We start from the raw sequence: 19,020 nt of genomic DNA, 5'->3' as shown, positions 1-19,020 counted from the left end.
GTGTGTGTGTGTGTGTGTGTGTGTGTGTGTTTTGAAGTGGGGGGAGTGTATCTTTTTTGGTAAAAGCTTCTTGGGTGAAAGCACTTGAATTTTGTAACAAAATGTCATTTCAGATATATAATAGTTGGTTTAAACTGGCTTCAAGCAGTCATAAAAAGGTGGTGGTCAGAACTATCATCCAAAACAGAAATTATAAATGACGGGTGAGTATATCTTTAAAAATAAATTCTGGCTACTAAAAATTTTTTCAGAAAAGCAGTTTGATTAAGCTAGGTGATAATTCTATTCCATGATCACCATTAAATAATAATTTATTTTCTTCGTTTTCAGAGAAATAATAAATTGGAATAGTGTTCACATGTGAAAATTACATATGGAAGTTGAATTCCAGAGCCCAGTAACCCCATGTATCTCTTTTTCTGGCAGAACCTTACATGTAATTTTAGGAGGAAAAAGCAAAGCAGTGATTTAACCCTCATATCTGTTATAATGAGTAAGGGAGGAAGAGAGAGAGGACTTTTGGTGGATTAAGTATTGAGGCACAGAGATCGAAGCATCCTGTAGCGTCTTTTGACTGCCTAGACATTAACCTGAAAATTCAGTTGGATGATTATGTACTATAATTATCATAATTTGAATATTGCCTTGATGTAAAATTCTGTGGGTGTTCTACCAAATGAGCTAGATTATCATGAAGCTGCAAAAAAATATCCCCCCAACAGTTTGATTAAAGTCCATAATTTTCTCTTTAGGCTCTCAAAAATTTCCCACTTCATACCCAGGAAGAGGTTGTCCAAATGCTCCAAGTACCTAGTTTTCTTTCCTGCTTTAACAAATAAGTAATCTTTTAATTTCCATAACTAACAAGTATCATTGTAAAGAGTTGCTTGGCTTCAAACGGTACAATTTTCTCTGATAAATACTTGAAATCTTAAAAACCTGTGTTCATTAAGTATATTTACTAAATACGTATTCTTATATTTGCATTTTCTCTCTTTTTTTCCTCATAGAAATATTCAGATTTTAAAGCAGCAATTAAGTGGATTATGGGAACAGGAAAATCATCTTACTTTGGTTCCAGGATATACTGGTAACATAGCCAAGGTAATCAACATTTAAGCTTATAAAGTTAAGTTTGGGGAGGCTGGGTGGCTCAGCCGGTTCAGTCTCCAACTCTTGATTTCAGCTCAGGTTATGATCTCACAGTTTGTAGGTTCAAGCCCCACATCAGGTTCTGCACTGGCAGTGCGGAGCCTGCTTGGGATCCTCTCCCTTCCTCTCTGCCCCCTCCCCTGCTTGAGCTCTCTGTCAAGATGGATAAACTTAAAAAAAAGTTAAGCTTAGGGGCGCCTGGGTGGCTCAGTCGGTTGAGCGTCCGATTTGGCTCAGGTCACGATCTCGCGGTCTGTGAGTTCGAGCCCCGCGTCAGGCTCTGGGCTGATGGCTCAGAGCCTGGAGCCTGCTTCCGATTCTGTGTCTCCCTCTCTCTCTGCTCCTCCCCCGTTCATGCTCTGTCTCTCTCTGTCTCAAAAATAAATAAATGTTAAAAAAAAAAAAAAAAAAATTTTTTTTAAAAGAAAGTTAAGCTTAAAAATCTGTGTTTAATCTTAATTAAATATTAGAAATGATGTATTAGTATTATGCATTCATAAATGATGTCTTTCAAATATCCAATACAATACTATTCAAATAAGGTCTAAAGTTAATTTCATATTTGTAAATGCTTAAGGTCATCTGGATATGAATATAAGGGACACAGGAATTAGCCTTTCAGTGTGTTTCAGATACAGCTATGGAAATGATGCGCTAGAGGGAATTTAATGAACTAGTTCCAATTAGAGAAAAAGTTAACCCAAGTTAGCAAGGCATCTGAAAAGATAGTCACACACAGGAAGCAAGGGGTGAGGAATGTAATCATATGATTTCAGGCTTATTTTTTACTTGGTTTTTGCAAGTGTCCTGCTTTTGGGGAAGTAAATGTTCCAATCACAATGAATTTGACATTGTTATTTATTTGCTTGTCTCTTTTTTTTTTTTGCTTGTCTCTTAAAGGGAAAGATATGTTGCTAGTTTGGATTTTAACATTTAAACTCCAGAAACCATTAGTAATTAAAATATAAGTGCAAAAAAGAAGTCACTGTTAAGAAATATTTGCACCTTTTACTGGGCATAGTGCTATCATAAATGGGCATTAGTCAAAAATATACAAGCATTCTTTAGTTAAAAAAAAAATACAGTATTCTAAATAAGAGGAATTATGTTGTGGATTTACCTGTAAAATTCTCCTTGGATACCCTCAGAAAAGAAGCAAAATGATGTATCAAACAAGTGTGTTACCACTGTGTATAATTTTACTCTGTAGAATTCTTAATGATGAAAATCTCATAAAAATCAATTTTCCAGTTTTTTGTTGTTTTAGTTTGTTGTTCTTTTGATAATGGAAAAATGAAGTAAAAGTTGATAGAAAATGGAGTACTTACAGAACATACATCATATATCACCTTGTTCTGGAGGCACCTTGCATTCTTAGTAGTAGTACTGAAAAAATATTACCTCCTTAGAAATTTGCTTTCAATTAGAATTTTTTATAAAGAGAGAAGCTTTATCGTAAATATAACTTTACAATACTGTATTTATTATTGAAGACAATATTGAGTGATTGAAAGCTCTGTGAAGTTCCTTACCCTATGATAAAACCTCTTTTACAATATTAAACTCTCCACTGTAATTTGTCAAGGGTGGGAATCAGAAAGGCTGTCATCACGCTGGCCTGTGGTTTATATGGTGCTGAAGGAATTGCTGGGAATGATTTAATGATCTTGCGTAGCTATAAAAGCAGAGTTGTTTGATCACAGGAACCAAACAATCAGCACTTAACAGATACTTACTGAGTATGTGCTGTGTGCCAGGCCCTGTGCTAAGCAAATGCAGCTAAAAGTTGAGTAAGACCCATTTTTTTACCCTCAAAAGATCACGAAAGGAAGCTTAAGCAAATCAAGTGACAAAAAAAAAGAGAATTGGATGTGTTTATATATATTTACTATACCTGCTAATGGAATGTTTTGTTTTTTTTCCCTAAGGATGTAGATGCTTATTTATTGCAGTTGCATTGAGAGACTATCTACTAAAAAGAGCATTTGATTATTCAAAACGTCCCCAGACTAAGATTTCCAAAAAAAAAAAAAAAAAAACAAGTCTCCTTTGAGAACTGTGAACTGTGGAAGAAATCAAAACTTTTTTTTTCTTAAAAAGCCACACGTGAAACCACTAATGAAACCCTAACAATCTGCTTCACATTGAAGTGGAAAAATGTACGAAAGGAGCAGCTTCAACTTCAATGAGGTGAAAGTGCACTATGAAGATTGTTCCCCTTTGCTGCATTTGGGACTTATATGGTTATTTGGTAACATTGTTTAAGAACTACTGGGTCTTAATGCAATACTGCATAAGAATATAATTTATACTATGTCAGAAAGAAGACAGTACTTATCACTAGGAATCACAAAGACCAATCATCGTTACTTTTTTGAAGATTGTGTTTTATAAGAAAACACTTAAGTGTGTGCAGCTATTTTCTTATTTTGAAAAGACTTTGCAAGTTTAAAACGTCATAGAAAATAATCAGTACTAGAAATTTGTTGTCCACACTGAGATACTGTGTATACAAGATGCCTTAATTATTAATAAGCCAATGTGTCTGATATGAATATCTGTTTAAAAAATTAACATCAAACATGCTTTGGCATGATAAAATCATGGAATTAAATCAGGGGTTTCCATTCATGTAGAACGTTGTTGCTAAAACTTACTCCATACCATTTTTAAAACTTGAGAATATTTTTAGTATCTCTGATTTTTCTTTGCCAGAATCATTGTGTCATGTGTGTATGTGTTATTGCTATATAAAAGAAAAGGTGAATATGTATTTGTATGAATGCTTAACTAGAAATGTCCGTGGAGTTAGCTAATTTATATTCACTTTTTATTGTATATAGATTTCTAATATTTTCAGTTCTGTATCATTTAAGCTTTCTTCATTTGAGTAAATTCACTAAATATTTCTATTTTTTGCTTTTTTAAATTCTTTTATATGACTTCTAGTTCTTTTTCACTACTCATGTTTTAAAGAATTACATACAGTGCTTTAGAAATGTTTACAGTTAGTGCTGACCTTGTGTTTTAAATTCCAACACTTTACTACCTCCTCCAATGGTTGGTATGAAATGCCAGCAGACTGTATGAGGTCTTTTTTTTTCTTTTTTTAAGTATATATCTACTATATCTACTATATATTTAGTGTCAGTGAACCCACTTCTGGAATGTCTTAACAGCTATATATCGCATCTTGAAAGTGATTGGGGTTTAAATACCACTATTGGTGGTTCATGCATCATCTCATCTTTATAAGCCTGAGAGGCATCTGAGCAAAGATTTTTAGTAATCGAATTTCTCTGCAGTAATCTTTCAAGCACTTGAATATAAATCTTTAGCATTTATCCAGTTAGCCACTACTGATGTGAATTCAAAACAAATAACTTTTTTGCTTTAAAAATGTTATGTTTTACTGAATTCTCTATTTTTTGTGTAGCTGTATTTCATATAGCTATGCATTCCTCACAGTGAACATCCATTTTTGGTTATTTTCTTAAGTCTTTAGAATAATTTAAGATTACTGCATTTCTGTGATTTGAGAGTTGAGTTTTTTAAGCATATTGTTTTTCAGGAGGTGGGAATTTGAATCGTAAACCTGCGTCATCTCTGTAAAACCTTAAGATGATGAAATATAACCTTTCATTGTTCCTATTCCTTTAGTTACCACTGTCTTATCTAACAGTTTGAACCAGTTAACTCAGTTGGAGTGTGGTGCTAAGGAGGCTAAAGACAGGAGTTCAGTCCTTTCATAGGTTCACTAACTTGGCACACTTACACAGATTCGTGGCTACATATTGCAACTTCCTTAGGTATATGTCTTTCAAATTCAGCTTTTAGTCACAAGGAAGATGGTGTGTATAGCTTAGCATCAACCTTTCACCTCAAATGGAAAGACAACTCAAATAATTGGTATATGTGATAGTATACACTTCTAATATTTAAAATAAACAATATTAATCATGTAATATTAATACTGTAATTATGTCACTATAATTTTCTGTGGGTAAGATCATTTTCTAAACACTATCTTGTAAAAATCAAATTTTAACAAATTAAAACATGGTAAGAGTAGGTAATATCCTGTTAACAGTGGGTTCTTGTGCCTAAGTTTGGGTTTGTTAAAGGAGAATAGAGAACACTTCATTTTATGTACTCGGAGCTATATAAGGCAACAGAGTCTTTAGCTCACAAATATTCAGTAGCACACACCCCTAATTTCTGTTTTTGGCCTTTACAGTTTTTGTTAGTACCTACCCTTCTCAGTTACTGAGTTATGATTAGTATTATTTTTACTACAGTTTTTAGATTTTTGGGTAAAAGATGTTAAATAAGTAAATATTGTTGAACACTTTGGTTGCTGTTAAGTCTTTCTCATGCTATTTAATCAGAACAGTGTTGATCTCCAGAAAGAGCCAAAGAAAGTGTTTACAAAGTATTTTGGCTGTTGTATTGACCTAGATTAGGACAATTGGTGTCTGTCATTGCTCATTTGTTATTGTGCTGCTAAGAATTATACAGAACCGAGGGACTACCCAAGGTCTCTATGCCTTTTTACCTCTTCTACCTTCTTAGGTGTTCTGTACTTGATGTTGCTAACTTTGCAGGTCTAGGGACAGGAAGTGTATTTAGGTGATAGAGGGTTATAATCAAATAATTTGCTTCCACTAGGGATAAAGTGAATGGATTTTGTAATGAATGGTCATGATCAGAATAAGGGTTAAAAGTTAGGAAACAAGCTTAATCAGATTTTTTTTTAATTAATCTTTTGGCAGTAATTTCAAAAGTAATTGACACAGATTATTTACTTGAATCCTGAGATGTGAGGATTTGAACATAAATACTGTATCCACTTTGGGGAATCAATAATATTAGCACTAAGCCCTCAGGGCTACTGAGGAATTAAATCTTAATGCCTTTAAACATTCTTGCTACTTGCTATGTCCTAATCTTAAAAATGGTCATGTGGATTCAGAGCTACCTTTCTGGCCTTGAAATAGTAATTTTCTCAAACTTAGAACATTTCTTTTTTTGGCAAGTTGTTAATTTAACTAACATTAATGGAAAACTAATTTGAGTAATGATTATTAGCTATTAAATGCTGATAATAGGAATCATATTTAAATATTTAGTTTCTTAAATTAGTTAAAGAGTTTGACAAAGCAAAATTTAAGTTAATATTTTAGCCGTCATTCCCAGTTATCTTCCTGTTTAAGAACAAGATGGTAATGTCAGTTGCCTTTGTTGATTTAAAGAAAGAAAAAAAAAATCACAAACAGCTGACTTGATTGATACATTTGGATGCATTACTTATCTTTCAATACGTTTACTTTCTTGTTACTTCAAATGGAAATAGTATTGCTGGACATTTGTTGGCAGGTATTTACTCTTATTCTTCCTCCCTTAATTTCTAATTCTGACTATGAAAACTGTCATAAAATTTGTGACCAGCTATTCCCACTCATTTCTTATTCTGTAACAAGAATATAGAATAAAAAGTTCATCCCTGAACACTGTATTTCTAATTTGTAAGATAGCTTGATTGATTCAGTAACAGCACCAAGTATAACAATAAAAACAAACGCTGCGTATTATATGCGCAGTATAATGAGTATATTTTCCAGTGCTGTACTTAAAATAATATTTAAAAATTTTTTTAATGTTTATTTTTGAGAGACAGAACGTGAACAGGAGAGGGGCAGAGAGAGAGGGAGACACAGATTCCAAAGCAGGCCTCCAGGCTCTGAGCTTCAGCACAGAGCCTGATGTGGGGCTCAAACTCACAAGCTGTGAGTTCATGACCTGAGCCGAAGTCAGATGCTTAACCAACTGAGCCACCCAGGCAGTCCTTAAAATAATATTTAAAATATTGTAGTCATGGGGCGCCTGGGTGTCTCAGTCAGTTAAATGTCCAACTTCAGGTTATGATGTTGCAGTCTGTGAGTTCGAGCCCTGTGTGGGACTCTGTGTAGACAGCTCAGAGCCTGGAGCCTGATTCGGATTCTGTGTCTCCCTCTCTCTCCCTCCTCTCCCCTCCCTCTCTCTGTCCCTCCTTCCCTTTCTCTTTCTCTCTCAAAAATAAATAAATATTAAAATATATATAAATTACACTCGTATTGTCCTCTGGGTCAGAGCATTGACCTAACAGCATCTGCTAAAATCAAACTTCAGTAAAAATTAAGTAACACAAACGAAATGTAGTATATACCACAGTATTTTCTCTAATAGACTGTAATTAATTGTAAAACACAATTACTGTGTACCAATAGTTGTATGAAAGGGCAGCCCCAGACTGCCAGTATTTTTCGTAGCAAAGCTTGTTATATTTTATTTCTTTGATAAACAGAATTACTGTTACCTAAACTGCAGAGTTTTCAAATGATAGATGCCAGGAGTCTAGATGAGGATCCAGCCCCAAGTACACTTGAACTAGTATTGATTTTTACTTATCCTTTACAATATTCTGTATTTTCATTCAGATTTAAACCAGATTTTTTTTTTTTTTAATGTTCTGAACCTGGCCAAGACTTTTGTCACTACAAATTTATACCAAGTCTGAGAGTAGTTATCAAAATATTTTCTAGGATAAGAAAGAGTTGTCAGTGGGACTCCTGGAATACACTGAATTGCCAGAATTACTTGCTTCTAGAATTAACTGTGTTGTATTTATCAACCAAACCTGCAGCATGGAGCCTGGATCAGAATTAGACCTTCCAGAAGTCAGGAGGAGAGTTGGCATTCATTTACTTTTCTGCTTTGATTTTAAAAGAGCAAGAGAAAAGAAAAAACTTCATTAGCCCTTTGTATAAAATTAGTTAAACTAGGTGAATGAGGACCTAACTCACCTCTCAATTGCCCTGAAGTACACTCATCAGTTCCTTTGTATATAATTGTATCTTAGGCTCAACAGCAAGAGAAGTGAAGGTTGATATTTTTCCTTTAGGCAAATTCTGAAGCTTACAAAAAGGTTTAGAAGAGGCCTATCTTTCCCTGTAGCCATCCAGATTCCTTTTCCTCTACTTAGATAAGAAATCAGTAAAGGGTACAACCAACTCACTTTTCAGTTTCTTCTTTTGAAGGCTCCTCTGCCTGTCCTTTAGGCATTGGTTGGTGTTCAAGGTTTTGTTTTAAGGTCTCTTCTCACTCTACCAGTTCCCTGAAAAACATTTTTATTCCCATGGCTTCCTTTACTATCTACATTAAGTATTCTCACTGTAGGGGTAGAAGGGAGACAATTTTTTGGTCAATCAAATGGACATGTTTTTTTTTTAAGGTTGTGAAAACACTGAACTGTATATTTATTATTCTGAAATACATATCTTGCCCTAATCTCTCAGCTCATAAATTATATATGCAGCTGCCTACTGGGAACATCCGTTGGGACATCTTTTAAGCATATTAAATTCAGTATATCCAGAATTGACCTCATTCTCTACTTCCACTCCCCTCCCTTCTCCCTACTCATCCTCAACTCCTCTCCAGGGACACAAGTTATTCTACTTGGGTCCTGGGTTTCCATTCTCACTGAATACCCCTAATATCAACAATTCTCAAGCCACAGAACTCTGAATCATCTCCAGATCACTCCTTAAATCCTGTTGGTGCAACCCCCTCAATTTCATTTTTCTCTTGCTCTCCACCTCTCCTGCCATTATCTTAGTCTATATTATTCAACAGCCTCCTGACTGGTCTCTTGCATTGGTACCGTAGGTCTATATGCTATCCTCCACACACCCTGCCCCAGAATAGTCTATAAAGCACAAATTTTATACCTTAAAGGCCTCTTAGTCCAAATGGTATGATTTACAATCTGTTGACCACACCTCCAGGTAGAATGAACTTGTTTGAGTTTCTGGGAAAACTGTAAATGCTAAAAACGTTTTTTGCAAATGCATGGTTTGCCTGAACATTCTTCCCCAAATTCACCCATTTCTCATTTCTTAACCTTCAGGTCTCAGCTGAAACAGTTTAAACACCTCTTAAAACTGTTAAAGGTATCTGTTATGCACTCATCTTAACCCTCTTCTCCTAACACTACTAAAGCATCAGTGTTTTCTGATTGCTAAGTCTTCCCAGCTATATTGATAACTTAATGAGGCCAGAGACTGTGTTCTCTGTTGCCTCTCCAGTACCGAACATAAAGCCTGGCAAGCAGTAGGCATTAATTCTTATGAATAAATGCAAGGATGTGGCACCTTTGGGCATACATTGTATGAGGGAGTAATTGAATAATCCAAAGCTATTTGTGGTAGCAGCTAAACATAATTTTAGAAGAAAAATATCCAGTTTTCTTCTCACTTTTTGTTTTAGGAAATTGCTTTATATATGTTCATGCTACAATAGAATAAAACCTTAGCTAAAATGTGTTTGATTCCTAAAGGTTGTAACATTTGTTTTTCTATTGTATGGTTTCTACATTTTCACACAAGATCCATGGAAGAGAAGACCATCTATGGGGCGCCTGTGGGGCCATCTATGGGGAGCTCTATCGGTTCTCTTGATTTTGCCTCAGGTCATGATCTCACAGTTCATGGGTCAGGCCCCCTGGCCGGCTCTGTGCTGACAACATGGAACCCGCTTGGCATTGTCTCCCCATCTCTCTGCCACTCCTCCCTTTCATGCACGCTCTCTCTGTCTCTCAAATAAATTTAATGTTTAAAAGGGAGAGGACCATCTATAAAGTGCATAGTGAAGGTATTTTCGTGTAATGTGTAAAAACATACATTTTCTTGGAATTTAGGGGGTCTCTTTGGGGTTTTGTGTTTCTCTTCAGCTTTTATCTTAAAATAATTGAGAATCATGTGAGGTACAGTATTTTTCTCTTATAAGTTTCTTTTTTAAATTACAAAAGAAGTTCATACTTATTTTTAAAAATATCCATATCCATAATGTCATCCACATAGAAGAACCAATGTGTCTGTCCTTCCATATTCTGTGTGCATGTATATTTTTAATGCACATATTTAAACCGTATATACTGATATTTGGCATCTTGTTTTCTACTTTCCATACACTGAAAAAGCTTGAAGGTAACTGAAAAACTTTTTTTGCCTGTTTAAGCTATATGTTCTGAGCAGTTAATTTCTGTAGAGAAATTGGAAGTAGTCAAAGAATTTTGAGAATTACTTTTGAAGCATTCTTAGTATAGGATTCTGTTTTCTTTGACTATTGCTAATTATTACCTAATTTTTAAAACATTTAACATTTTAAAAATGCTAACATTTAAAAAATGCTAGCAAGAGGGCTTATAAGAAAAAACAATTTCTCTATTTTGAAAAGGAATAGGTGTGTTTAAATGATTTTAAGTAGGGGCGCCTGGGTGGCTCAGTCGGTTAAGCGTCCGACTTTGGCTCAGGTCATGATCTCACAGTTCGTGAGTTCGAGCCCCGCGTTGGGCTCTGTGCTGACAGCTCAGAGCCTGGAGCCTGTTTCAGATTCTGTGTCTCCCTCTCTCTCTCTGCCCCTCCCCTGTTCATGCTCTGTCTCTGTCTCAAAAATAAATAAACATTTAAAAAAGTAAATAAATGATTTTAAGTAATTAGGAACAAAATTTCAACTTCCGTTGTAGTGTATTTCTTCTAGCCATCAAACATAATTTTCTAAATGAGGTCACCCTTTATTTCTGAAACTGATAATGTTAATACTATGACTATTGAGTCAGTATAGAGGTAAGATATAATTTTTAAGATTCAGCCCTTTTCCGAATAAATCAATTCCTAATAAACTGACTCTCAAAATATTTTCTAGACTCTAATGAAGTGCTTCTAACTGAATAATTTTCTCTAGTGACTAATTTTTTTAAGATTCTATATTCTTAATTAAAAAGTAATCATTGCATAGTGTTGTGGAGGAAAGTCACATAATGCTAGAAATAGAGAAAAATGGTAAATAACAGGTGAATAATAGGAAGAGAGGTAGGTAAAGCTAATAATTATACACATACTCGTATGTATTAAAAATGTGAAATTCTCCTATGCCTGGGATTGACCTATTATCCAATGCTATAATCAACCATAAAGATTATTATATCTTTATATGGAATAAAAGGAGGTGGATTTTCTTATAAATGGGTGTACTAATGATTTTTGCTGAATTCTATAGCATATAAGTGTTTTTATACTACTAACTAGGTAAAATTCCTTGGTCTTTGTTAATTCTAAGATCACACTTTACATTGGCTTGCTTTTGCAACCATTTAAATGTTTTTTTGTTTTTTTTTTTTTTTTTGAGAAAAAGCGCATGCACACACAAGTGGGGGAGGGGCAGAGAGAAGGAGAGGGGGAGAGAGAATGAATGAATGAATGAATGAATGAATGAATGAATGAATTCCATGCAGGCTCCACAGCACCCGATGTGGGCTTGGACACACAAACCTTGAGATCATGACCTGAGTCAAAACCAGGAGTCAGACACTTAACCAACTGAGCCACCCAGGCACCCCTAAATATTTGTTTTAAAGAACAGCAACAAAACTTTATTCTCCACATTATCTGTAAAAACTGTTGGTGATTTGTCCAGGTATAGTTTTGTTTGAACTTACTTAGACAATTAACAGCTAAACAGATCAACAAAAATTTTTAGCACCCTTCTAATTGATGATTTTAAAATGATTTATTTGGTTATTTATAAACTTTAAAGATAAATTTAATTACAAATGACTATGTAGCAGTTGAAACAAAATAAACCTAACATGTTAGGCTTTGAAGAACATCTGATAGTATTGATCCAGGGCCATGAACAATTGTTGCCTTAGTCTAATAATCATTTCTGCTTTTCAGAATTTATGTAATTAATGTGTGTAATGACTTCATCCTACAAATCTTCAAAATATGAAATAGCAAAAGTTTGCTTTAATTAAAAAGCTTTTGATGATAATTAGAAACTATATTTGGTAAAATTATTCATCTGAAGTATTTTTCTATAAATTATTTAAATACTGACATAAGTTGGGAATTAAATAATGAAAGCCATAGCAGTTAGGATAACTGATGTGTGTTTGCTGTAGTTTTCAAAAGAGTAACCAGTGTTTTAGAATAGCAGTATTACACTGTTTATCTTAAAGTTTTCTTGGGCAAATGATATACTTTTGTAATTTGAGCTAAATGAAAATAACATGACTTTCTTTTTCTGTTATCGTTTTTAGGTAGTGGGACCTAATAATTCTTTGAAAATATAAATTGCTTTGGGAGGAGTCAGTTACAAGTTTTGTGTTTAAATGACATAAAACTTAGTGCTTTTTCTTTTAATTCAGCTGTCGACCAGTGTGATATTTGAGGAACTGCATTGTGTCCTTGAAATCAAATACTTCAATTAAAAGATATTTATAAAATATACACGGCCTCCATGAGCTGCTTGTAGCAGCTGGTACACTCCCATTTGTTATATCACGTGTGGTGTGAGTTTCATGTCTGCTACTTGTATCTCTTGATCAATCTTTGTAGAAAAAAGTGACAGCTGACTATATAGAAGGAAGAGCTTCCTCAGTTACATCCTAGTTATATTTATTAGCGGTGATCTAAGTAAAAGAATTCTCTAACACTGATAGTTTAGAAATATATGTATACAGCCAAATGTTGACAGATCCCAAAGAAATATTAGATTCAATATTTAACAATTAAGTCATTAGCAGGTATATTGTAAAAAAAGAGCCTCAAAATTAAAAGTTGAATCTATGGATTCTTTCCCTCTTTTTCAAGTGAGACTGGTAGAAATTTCTCCTGTTAATCATTCTGATTATACAGCTCTCTAAAAGTCATATTTCAAGTTAAGTTTCCCAAAACTTTTATTGGAAAATTAAGGAGGTGGTTTTGTGCCCCAGTGAATGCTAACAGGTATGATTGAGACTCTGTCTAAAGTTCTCTGTTTATGGCCTGTCATTATTTCCTGCTAAACAGAGACATTAAGCTACTAGATACCCAGTGGGTTATAAGGTGTTAACTGGTTGAGTTAGGGAGACTGTCCATAATCAATAGATTACTTGCTATATGCTTGTTGGTCCTATGCACAAAGGTTAGGTACAGTCTTCAAAAGAATTGTTGTAAAATACTAAATGAACTACAATTCTAAAACCATACCATTAAAAAAATAAATAAATAAAACCATACTATTGGGAAAGACTTTGGAAGCCCAGAGTTCTTATTTATACTTTTAGGAAGACTGAGATCTAAGCAATCTCATAGTCAAATGCATAAGGTGCTATACTAAACATTTTAAAGGTTTTTTTTTTTTCTTTCTGTACCGCATGTTACTCTATTTACTAGATAATTGGTTGCAAAAGAGGGAGTCTCTTTGCCCTGGTGTTAAGTCACTCCAGCCTTTATAATCAAAACTCAATAAGCTTAATAGGCAGTTTTGTATACCCTGTTTATTTTTAAATTAGATACACAATATTCATACATACTACTTTATTATCCACACTGATGTCTTTTGAGAATAGTGGCATCAAGTGGGTTAAGGTACAATTTTCAAGGACATTTGCTCTTTCCATGCTTTTCCTGCATATTATGACTTACATAATGGGTTGCTGCTAGGAAGTTTTCCTTACAAGACCTTGAGCCAGAAGAATTCTGATTACACCATTTCCAGATCATCGTAAGCTTGTTTTAGTGTTTTTTACAGCTTTATTGAGGTATAAATGATAAAAACACATCTTTAGTGCATACATTTTGATGGGTTTGGGTATATACACAGATGTTTACCCGTGATACCATGACGACAGAGCAATACACATATCCATCACCTCCAAGGTTTTCTTGTGTCCTTTTCTGTGTATGTGTGGTAAGAACACTTGCCATATCTACACATCAAAATATTTTAGTTTAATATAGCATTATTCACAATAACCAAGATAAGAAAGCAACCCAAATGTCCATTGACAGATGAGTGGATTTTTTAAAATGTTCTATATACATACAGTGGAATATTATTAAGTCTTGGGGAAAAAAGAAGTCTTACCATTTGTGACAACATGGATCTCTTTGGGAGACACGTTAAGTGAAATAAGTCACAGAAGGACAGACACTACATGATTCCACTTTCTTGAGATATCTAAAATACATTTATAGAAGTAGATAATAGCATGGTGGTTGCCGGGGATGTGGGGAGGGGGAAACCAGGGAGTTGTTCAATGGATATATAGAAAGTTACATTTATACAAGATGAGTGAGTTCTAGAGACCTGCTGTACAACATAGTGCCTATGGTTCATAATAATACCTTGTTAAACCATCAATACCTTTGGAAGTCAAGGTGAATGCTCCATTAAAGAAACAAATATAAATGTTTACTAATAGTAAAATTGGGGTTTTTTTTCACCTTCCTTTATGATACTTTGCCTCTTTATTTTCTTCTACATGCCATATACACGCTTGTTTGTATTTAATTTAGATTGTAAGTCTGCTAGACAACACACACCCTCAATTCTCGTGTCCTGAACCATACTGAGTAAATGGCTGTTTGATAAATTCTAAGTATTTGTTTTTCATTTTTTCTTTTCTGAATTGTTAAAGCAACATTCTAAATTGCTACTTTTGGCTTTCCAGGGCAAAGTCACAGTTTATAAGTTCTATGCAAAAGCAAAACTGTAGATCCCTTTTGGGTTTCTGATGCCAGTATCTTTTATAGAAAAAAATGATAAATTATGTAAAATCATAGCCTTTAAATATGCCTGCTCCCTGTGATACCATTTTAGCTAAAATACCATTTCCTGGTGAAACTGGCATTGTACAGAGGATATGCAATGCCTGCAGATTACATTTCTAATGCAGAGATAAAACCATATGTCAAAAGCATGCCCTTCGAGGGGTGTGGTTAGCCTAAAATAAACATATCCCCTGAACTTTCTCAAATGAAATTGCTGAACTTCTAATTCCAAAGTTGCATATGTTCTGGTAATTCGAGTTTTTCCTTTTAAGAATTCAGAAGGAAGCTGTTCCTTAGCACAGGCTGAGTCACAAGTAGTGTGACAGAGGGGAAAGAGAGGACTACAACCAGGGAATCTTGAGTTTTAAACTCCTAAAAACAAGCTCAGAGAGATTACCGGGTGAGGTAGGTTTTACTCATGTGGATTAGGATAAATGAGTCTGACTTCAGCTCAGTACCCCAAAATAATAATTCATCCATGGTAATAAGTCCTCAGCATACTATACAACTTCTGCTTTGACACTACAGAGAAATAGTATCTTGATAAAGCTATGTCAAATTTGGCTTGGAAGGTAAGATTTAGGCAATATATCAAACTAGACCTTTTTAAATTTGTGAAGGCTGGGCCAAAAGCTAAGCTACATCCTTTTTGTTTGTTTGTTTTTAATGTTTATTTGTATTTGAGACAGAGAGAGACAGAGCATGAACGGGGGAGGGGCAGAGAGAGAGGGAGACACAGAATCGGAAACAGGCTCCAGGCTCTGAGCAGTCAGCACAGAGCCCGACGCGGGGCTCAAACTCACGGACCGCGGGATCGTGACCTGATCCGAAGTCAGACGCTTAACCGACTGAGCCACCCAGGTGCCCCTAAGCTACTTCCTTAATAAGCTTAGCTCTTTCACCATAGTCTGACCTACCCATTTTTTGTATACTTAAGGTATTAAAGGTCTCAATAAATATACAACAGCTAGTTGGTTATAAGCTTTGAGTTACTATAATTATAGAAACATTACACTTTATTTGAACAGGACTCAGTAAATTCATTGCCTTCTAACAGGATTTGCCAGGTCACTTGATTCAGTATGTGATTTCTGCAGTACTTTTAAGGAACATAAACATTCCTGTGAAGCACCAGCAAAGCTATAATCATATCCCACAGGAACATTTTTGACTCCTACATTTAAATCTTGACGCCGACTCATGAGCTCCTCCAACATATTTTACCTATTTACCAAAGACTATTTGCCCAAGTCAGAGATTTATAAAATCTGGTGATTTTTTTTTCTCCTTCCTGCCTCCTAGTTTTTCTCCCAAGAGTTATTAGTGTTTGCAGCTTTACTTTAATAAACATTTTCTAATCATTTGACTTCTTGTTGACATTGAACATATCTGTGTGTTATTGAAGATCAAAGATAATGATAACACAAATATTTAACTCTTTAGAAGTCCTTGCTGTAATTGAAGGCCCTCAGAAGAGAAAGTTTCTAACAGTGATGATGATAGCTAACATTTACTGAATACTAATTGTGTGCCAAGCAGTGATCTGAGTACTTTATAGGTATCAACTCAATTCGTCCTCAACAGCATGGTGGGTACTATAGTTCTTATGAGGGAATGGAACTACAAAGAATGTAACTGACTGCCTACCTCTCCTCTCCTCTCCCCAACCCCCATAGTATCCTTACAATGAACAGGAAGCTAATTTCCCTGGGAAATCTATTGCCAAGTACACATGTTTCACGAGTGAAAATCAGTTTCACAAAAGCCTCCCTCTTTTGATCACAGAAAGCCCCAGGATGAGGAATCAATCATTCCATTTTCTGCCTCTCCCCCCAAAAGTGAATCTGGAGACTGAATTCTGAAGTTAAAACAACCATTTTCAAGAGTCAATTTATTACTGTCTTCTCCTTCATTTGGACACTATTTACTGGTATGCTAGGTGTTAATCACACTTGCTCTCTGCCCTCAAAGCAGTTTCCAACTTCAGCATAGTGTGTTAATTTAATAGTGGAGGGAAATCTAGGACTTTATGGGCTCACAGAGGAAGAACATCTAAACAGACTTTGGGGAAGGAGACCTTAAAAGATTTAGGGGCACCTGGGTAGTTCAACCAGTTGAGGACCCGACTCTTGCTTTCAGCTTGGGTCATGAACCCACGGTTGGATCAAGGCCCAAGTTGGGCTCCACACTGAGGTTGGAGTCTGCTTAAGATTTTCCTTTCCTTTCCTTTCCTTTCTCTCCTTCTGCCCCTCTCCTCCTCTCACTCTCTAAAAAAACAGAAAAAAAAATCATAGAAATAGCTATCCCAAGTTGAAGGAAGAGGGGTAGGAATAACTAGCTAGCTAGCTGAAGAAAGGTAGTCTGGGCAAAGGAAGCAGTGTATTTGAAGGCATTGTGATTTGAAGCAAAAGGTACACTGTGGAAGGTGACAGGAGAGTTATATGAGGGACCAGATAAAAGGTTTTGTGAGCTTTGAGAATAACATTCCAAGTCCCTAGATTTGAGTTAATATTCATGATTCAAAGCAAATAAATGCATACAAGTTTATGTTTCAGGCAACTTATTCTGGCAATGATGTAAAATAAGTTGCAGGGGGCTCAACAGAAGCAGGAAGCTCTATGAGAAGACTAGGGAATGACCCAGGCTGGTAAGGGAGAGACCCTGAACTAAAGCAGAGGTAATGGACTAAGAACAGAATGAGAGCGAGATTAACATGGACATTGTAGAAATAAGTGAATGACTGGTGTTCCAGTTATCCATTGCCCTGAAACATTGGCATTATCAACAAGGTTGCAGAATACAAGATCAATACACAGCAGCAATGAAAAAAATTGAAAATGAAATTATGAAAACTCCATTTACAAAACACAAAAAGAATAAAACACTTAGAAAGAAATGAAACCTGGGGCTCCTGGGTGGCTCAGTGGGTTAAGTGTCTGACTCCTGGTTTCAGCTCAGGTCATGATCTCATGGTTTCATGAGTTCAAATCCCACATTGGGCTCTGTGCTGACAGTGCAGAGCCTGCTTGGGATTTTCTCTCTCCCTCTCTCTCTCTCTCTCTCTTTGCTCCTCTCCTGCTCACCCAGTCTCTGTCTCTCTCATAAATAAATAAATAAACTAAAAAAAAGAAAAAAGAAATGCAACCTAACAAATATACTCTGAAAACTACAAAACATTGTTGAAAGAAATTAAAGAAGACCTAGAAAAATGGAAAGATGTCCCATGTTAATGGTTTGGAATACATATTGTTAAGATAGCCATTCTCCTGAAGTTGATCTACAGATTCAATGCAATCACTCTCAGAATCCCAGCTAAGTTTGCAGAAATTGATAAGCTGGTCCTAAAATTCATATGGAATTGCAAGAGAATTCCATTCATATGGAATTTGGCAAGAGCCAAAACAATCTTGAGAAAAATAAAATAAAATTGGAGGACTCACACTTTGTAATTTCAAAACTTACCACAAAACTACAGTAATCAAGACAGGTTTTGGGGCACCTGGCTGGCTGGCTGTATCAGAGAAGCACATGACTCTTGATCTCAGAGTTGTGAGTTCGAGCCCCACGTTCAGTATAGAGATTACTTAAATAAAACTTAAAATTAAAAAAAAAAAGACAGGTGGTTGGGAATGCAAGCTGGTGCAGCCACTCTGGAAAACAGTATGGAGGTTCCTCAAAAAACTAAAAATAGAACTACGCTGCAACCCAGCAATTGCACTACTAGGCATCTATCCAAGGGATACAGGTGTGCTGTTTCAAAGGGACACATGCACCCCCATGTTTATAGCAGCACTATCAACAATAGCCAAAGTATGGAAAGAGCCCAAATGCCCACTGATGGATGAATGGATAAAGAAGATGTGGTGTATATATATTCAATGGAGTGTTACTCGGCAACCAAAAAGAATGGAATCTTGCCATTTGCAACTACGTGGATGGAACTGGAGGGTATTATGCTAAGTGAAATTAGAGAAAGACAAAAATCATATGACTTCACTCATATGAGGACTTTAAGAGACAAAACAGATGAACATAAGGAAGGGAAATAAAAATAAAAACAGGGAGAGGGACAAAACAGAAGAGACTCATAAATATGGAGAACAAACAGGGTTACTGGAGGTGTTGTGGGAGGGGGGATGGGCTAAATGGGTAAGGGGCACTAAGGAATCTCCTCCTGAAATCATTGTTGCACTATATGCTAACTAATTTGGGTGTACATTTTTTAAAATAA

General features: G+C 35.4%; 1 protein-coding gene across 3 annotated transcripts in view; it reads left to right on the top strand.

The window, feature by feature from the left end:
- The window catches only part of KATNBL1 (katanin regulatory subunit B1 like 1), a 65,501-nt gene extending 53,019 nt beyond the window's left edge, over positions 1 to 12,482 (top strand). For 2 of the 3 annotated variants that reach the window (XM_045450148.1, XM_045450149.1), the window contains 3 exons: positions 114 to 203; positions 1,011 to 1,104; positions 3,081 to 6,660. In XM_045450148.1, coding sequence (XP_045306104.1) covers positions 114 to 203; positions 1,011 to 1,104; positions 3,081 to 3,113 — 217 coding nt within the window. In that variant the 3' untranslated portion in view covers positions 3,114 to 6,660. Of the gene's footprint in view, positions 1 to 113; positions 204 to 1,010; positions 1,105 to 3,080 lie in introns of all 3 variants that reach the window. The other variant, XM_045450147.1, reaches the window with a different exon arrangement.
- Positions 12,483 to 19,020: the final 6,538 nt, after the last annotated feature.

The sequence above is a fragment of the Leopardus geoffroyi genome, chromosome B3 (assembly GCF_018350155.1).
Source record: "Leopardus geoffroyi isolate Oge1 chromosome B3, O.geoffroyi_Oge1_pat1.0, whole genome shotgun sequence".
Taxonomy (NCBI): domain Eukaryota; kingdom Metazoa; phylum Chordata; class Mammalia; order Carnivora; family Felidae; genus Leopardus; species Leopardus geoffroyi.
This window is presented reverse-complemented; position numbering and strand designations above follow the sequence as displayed.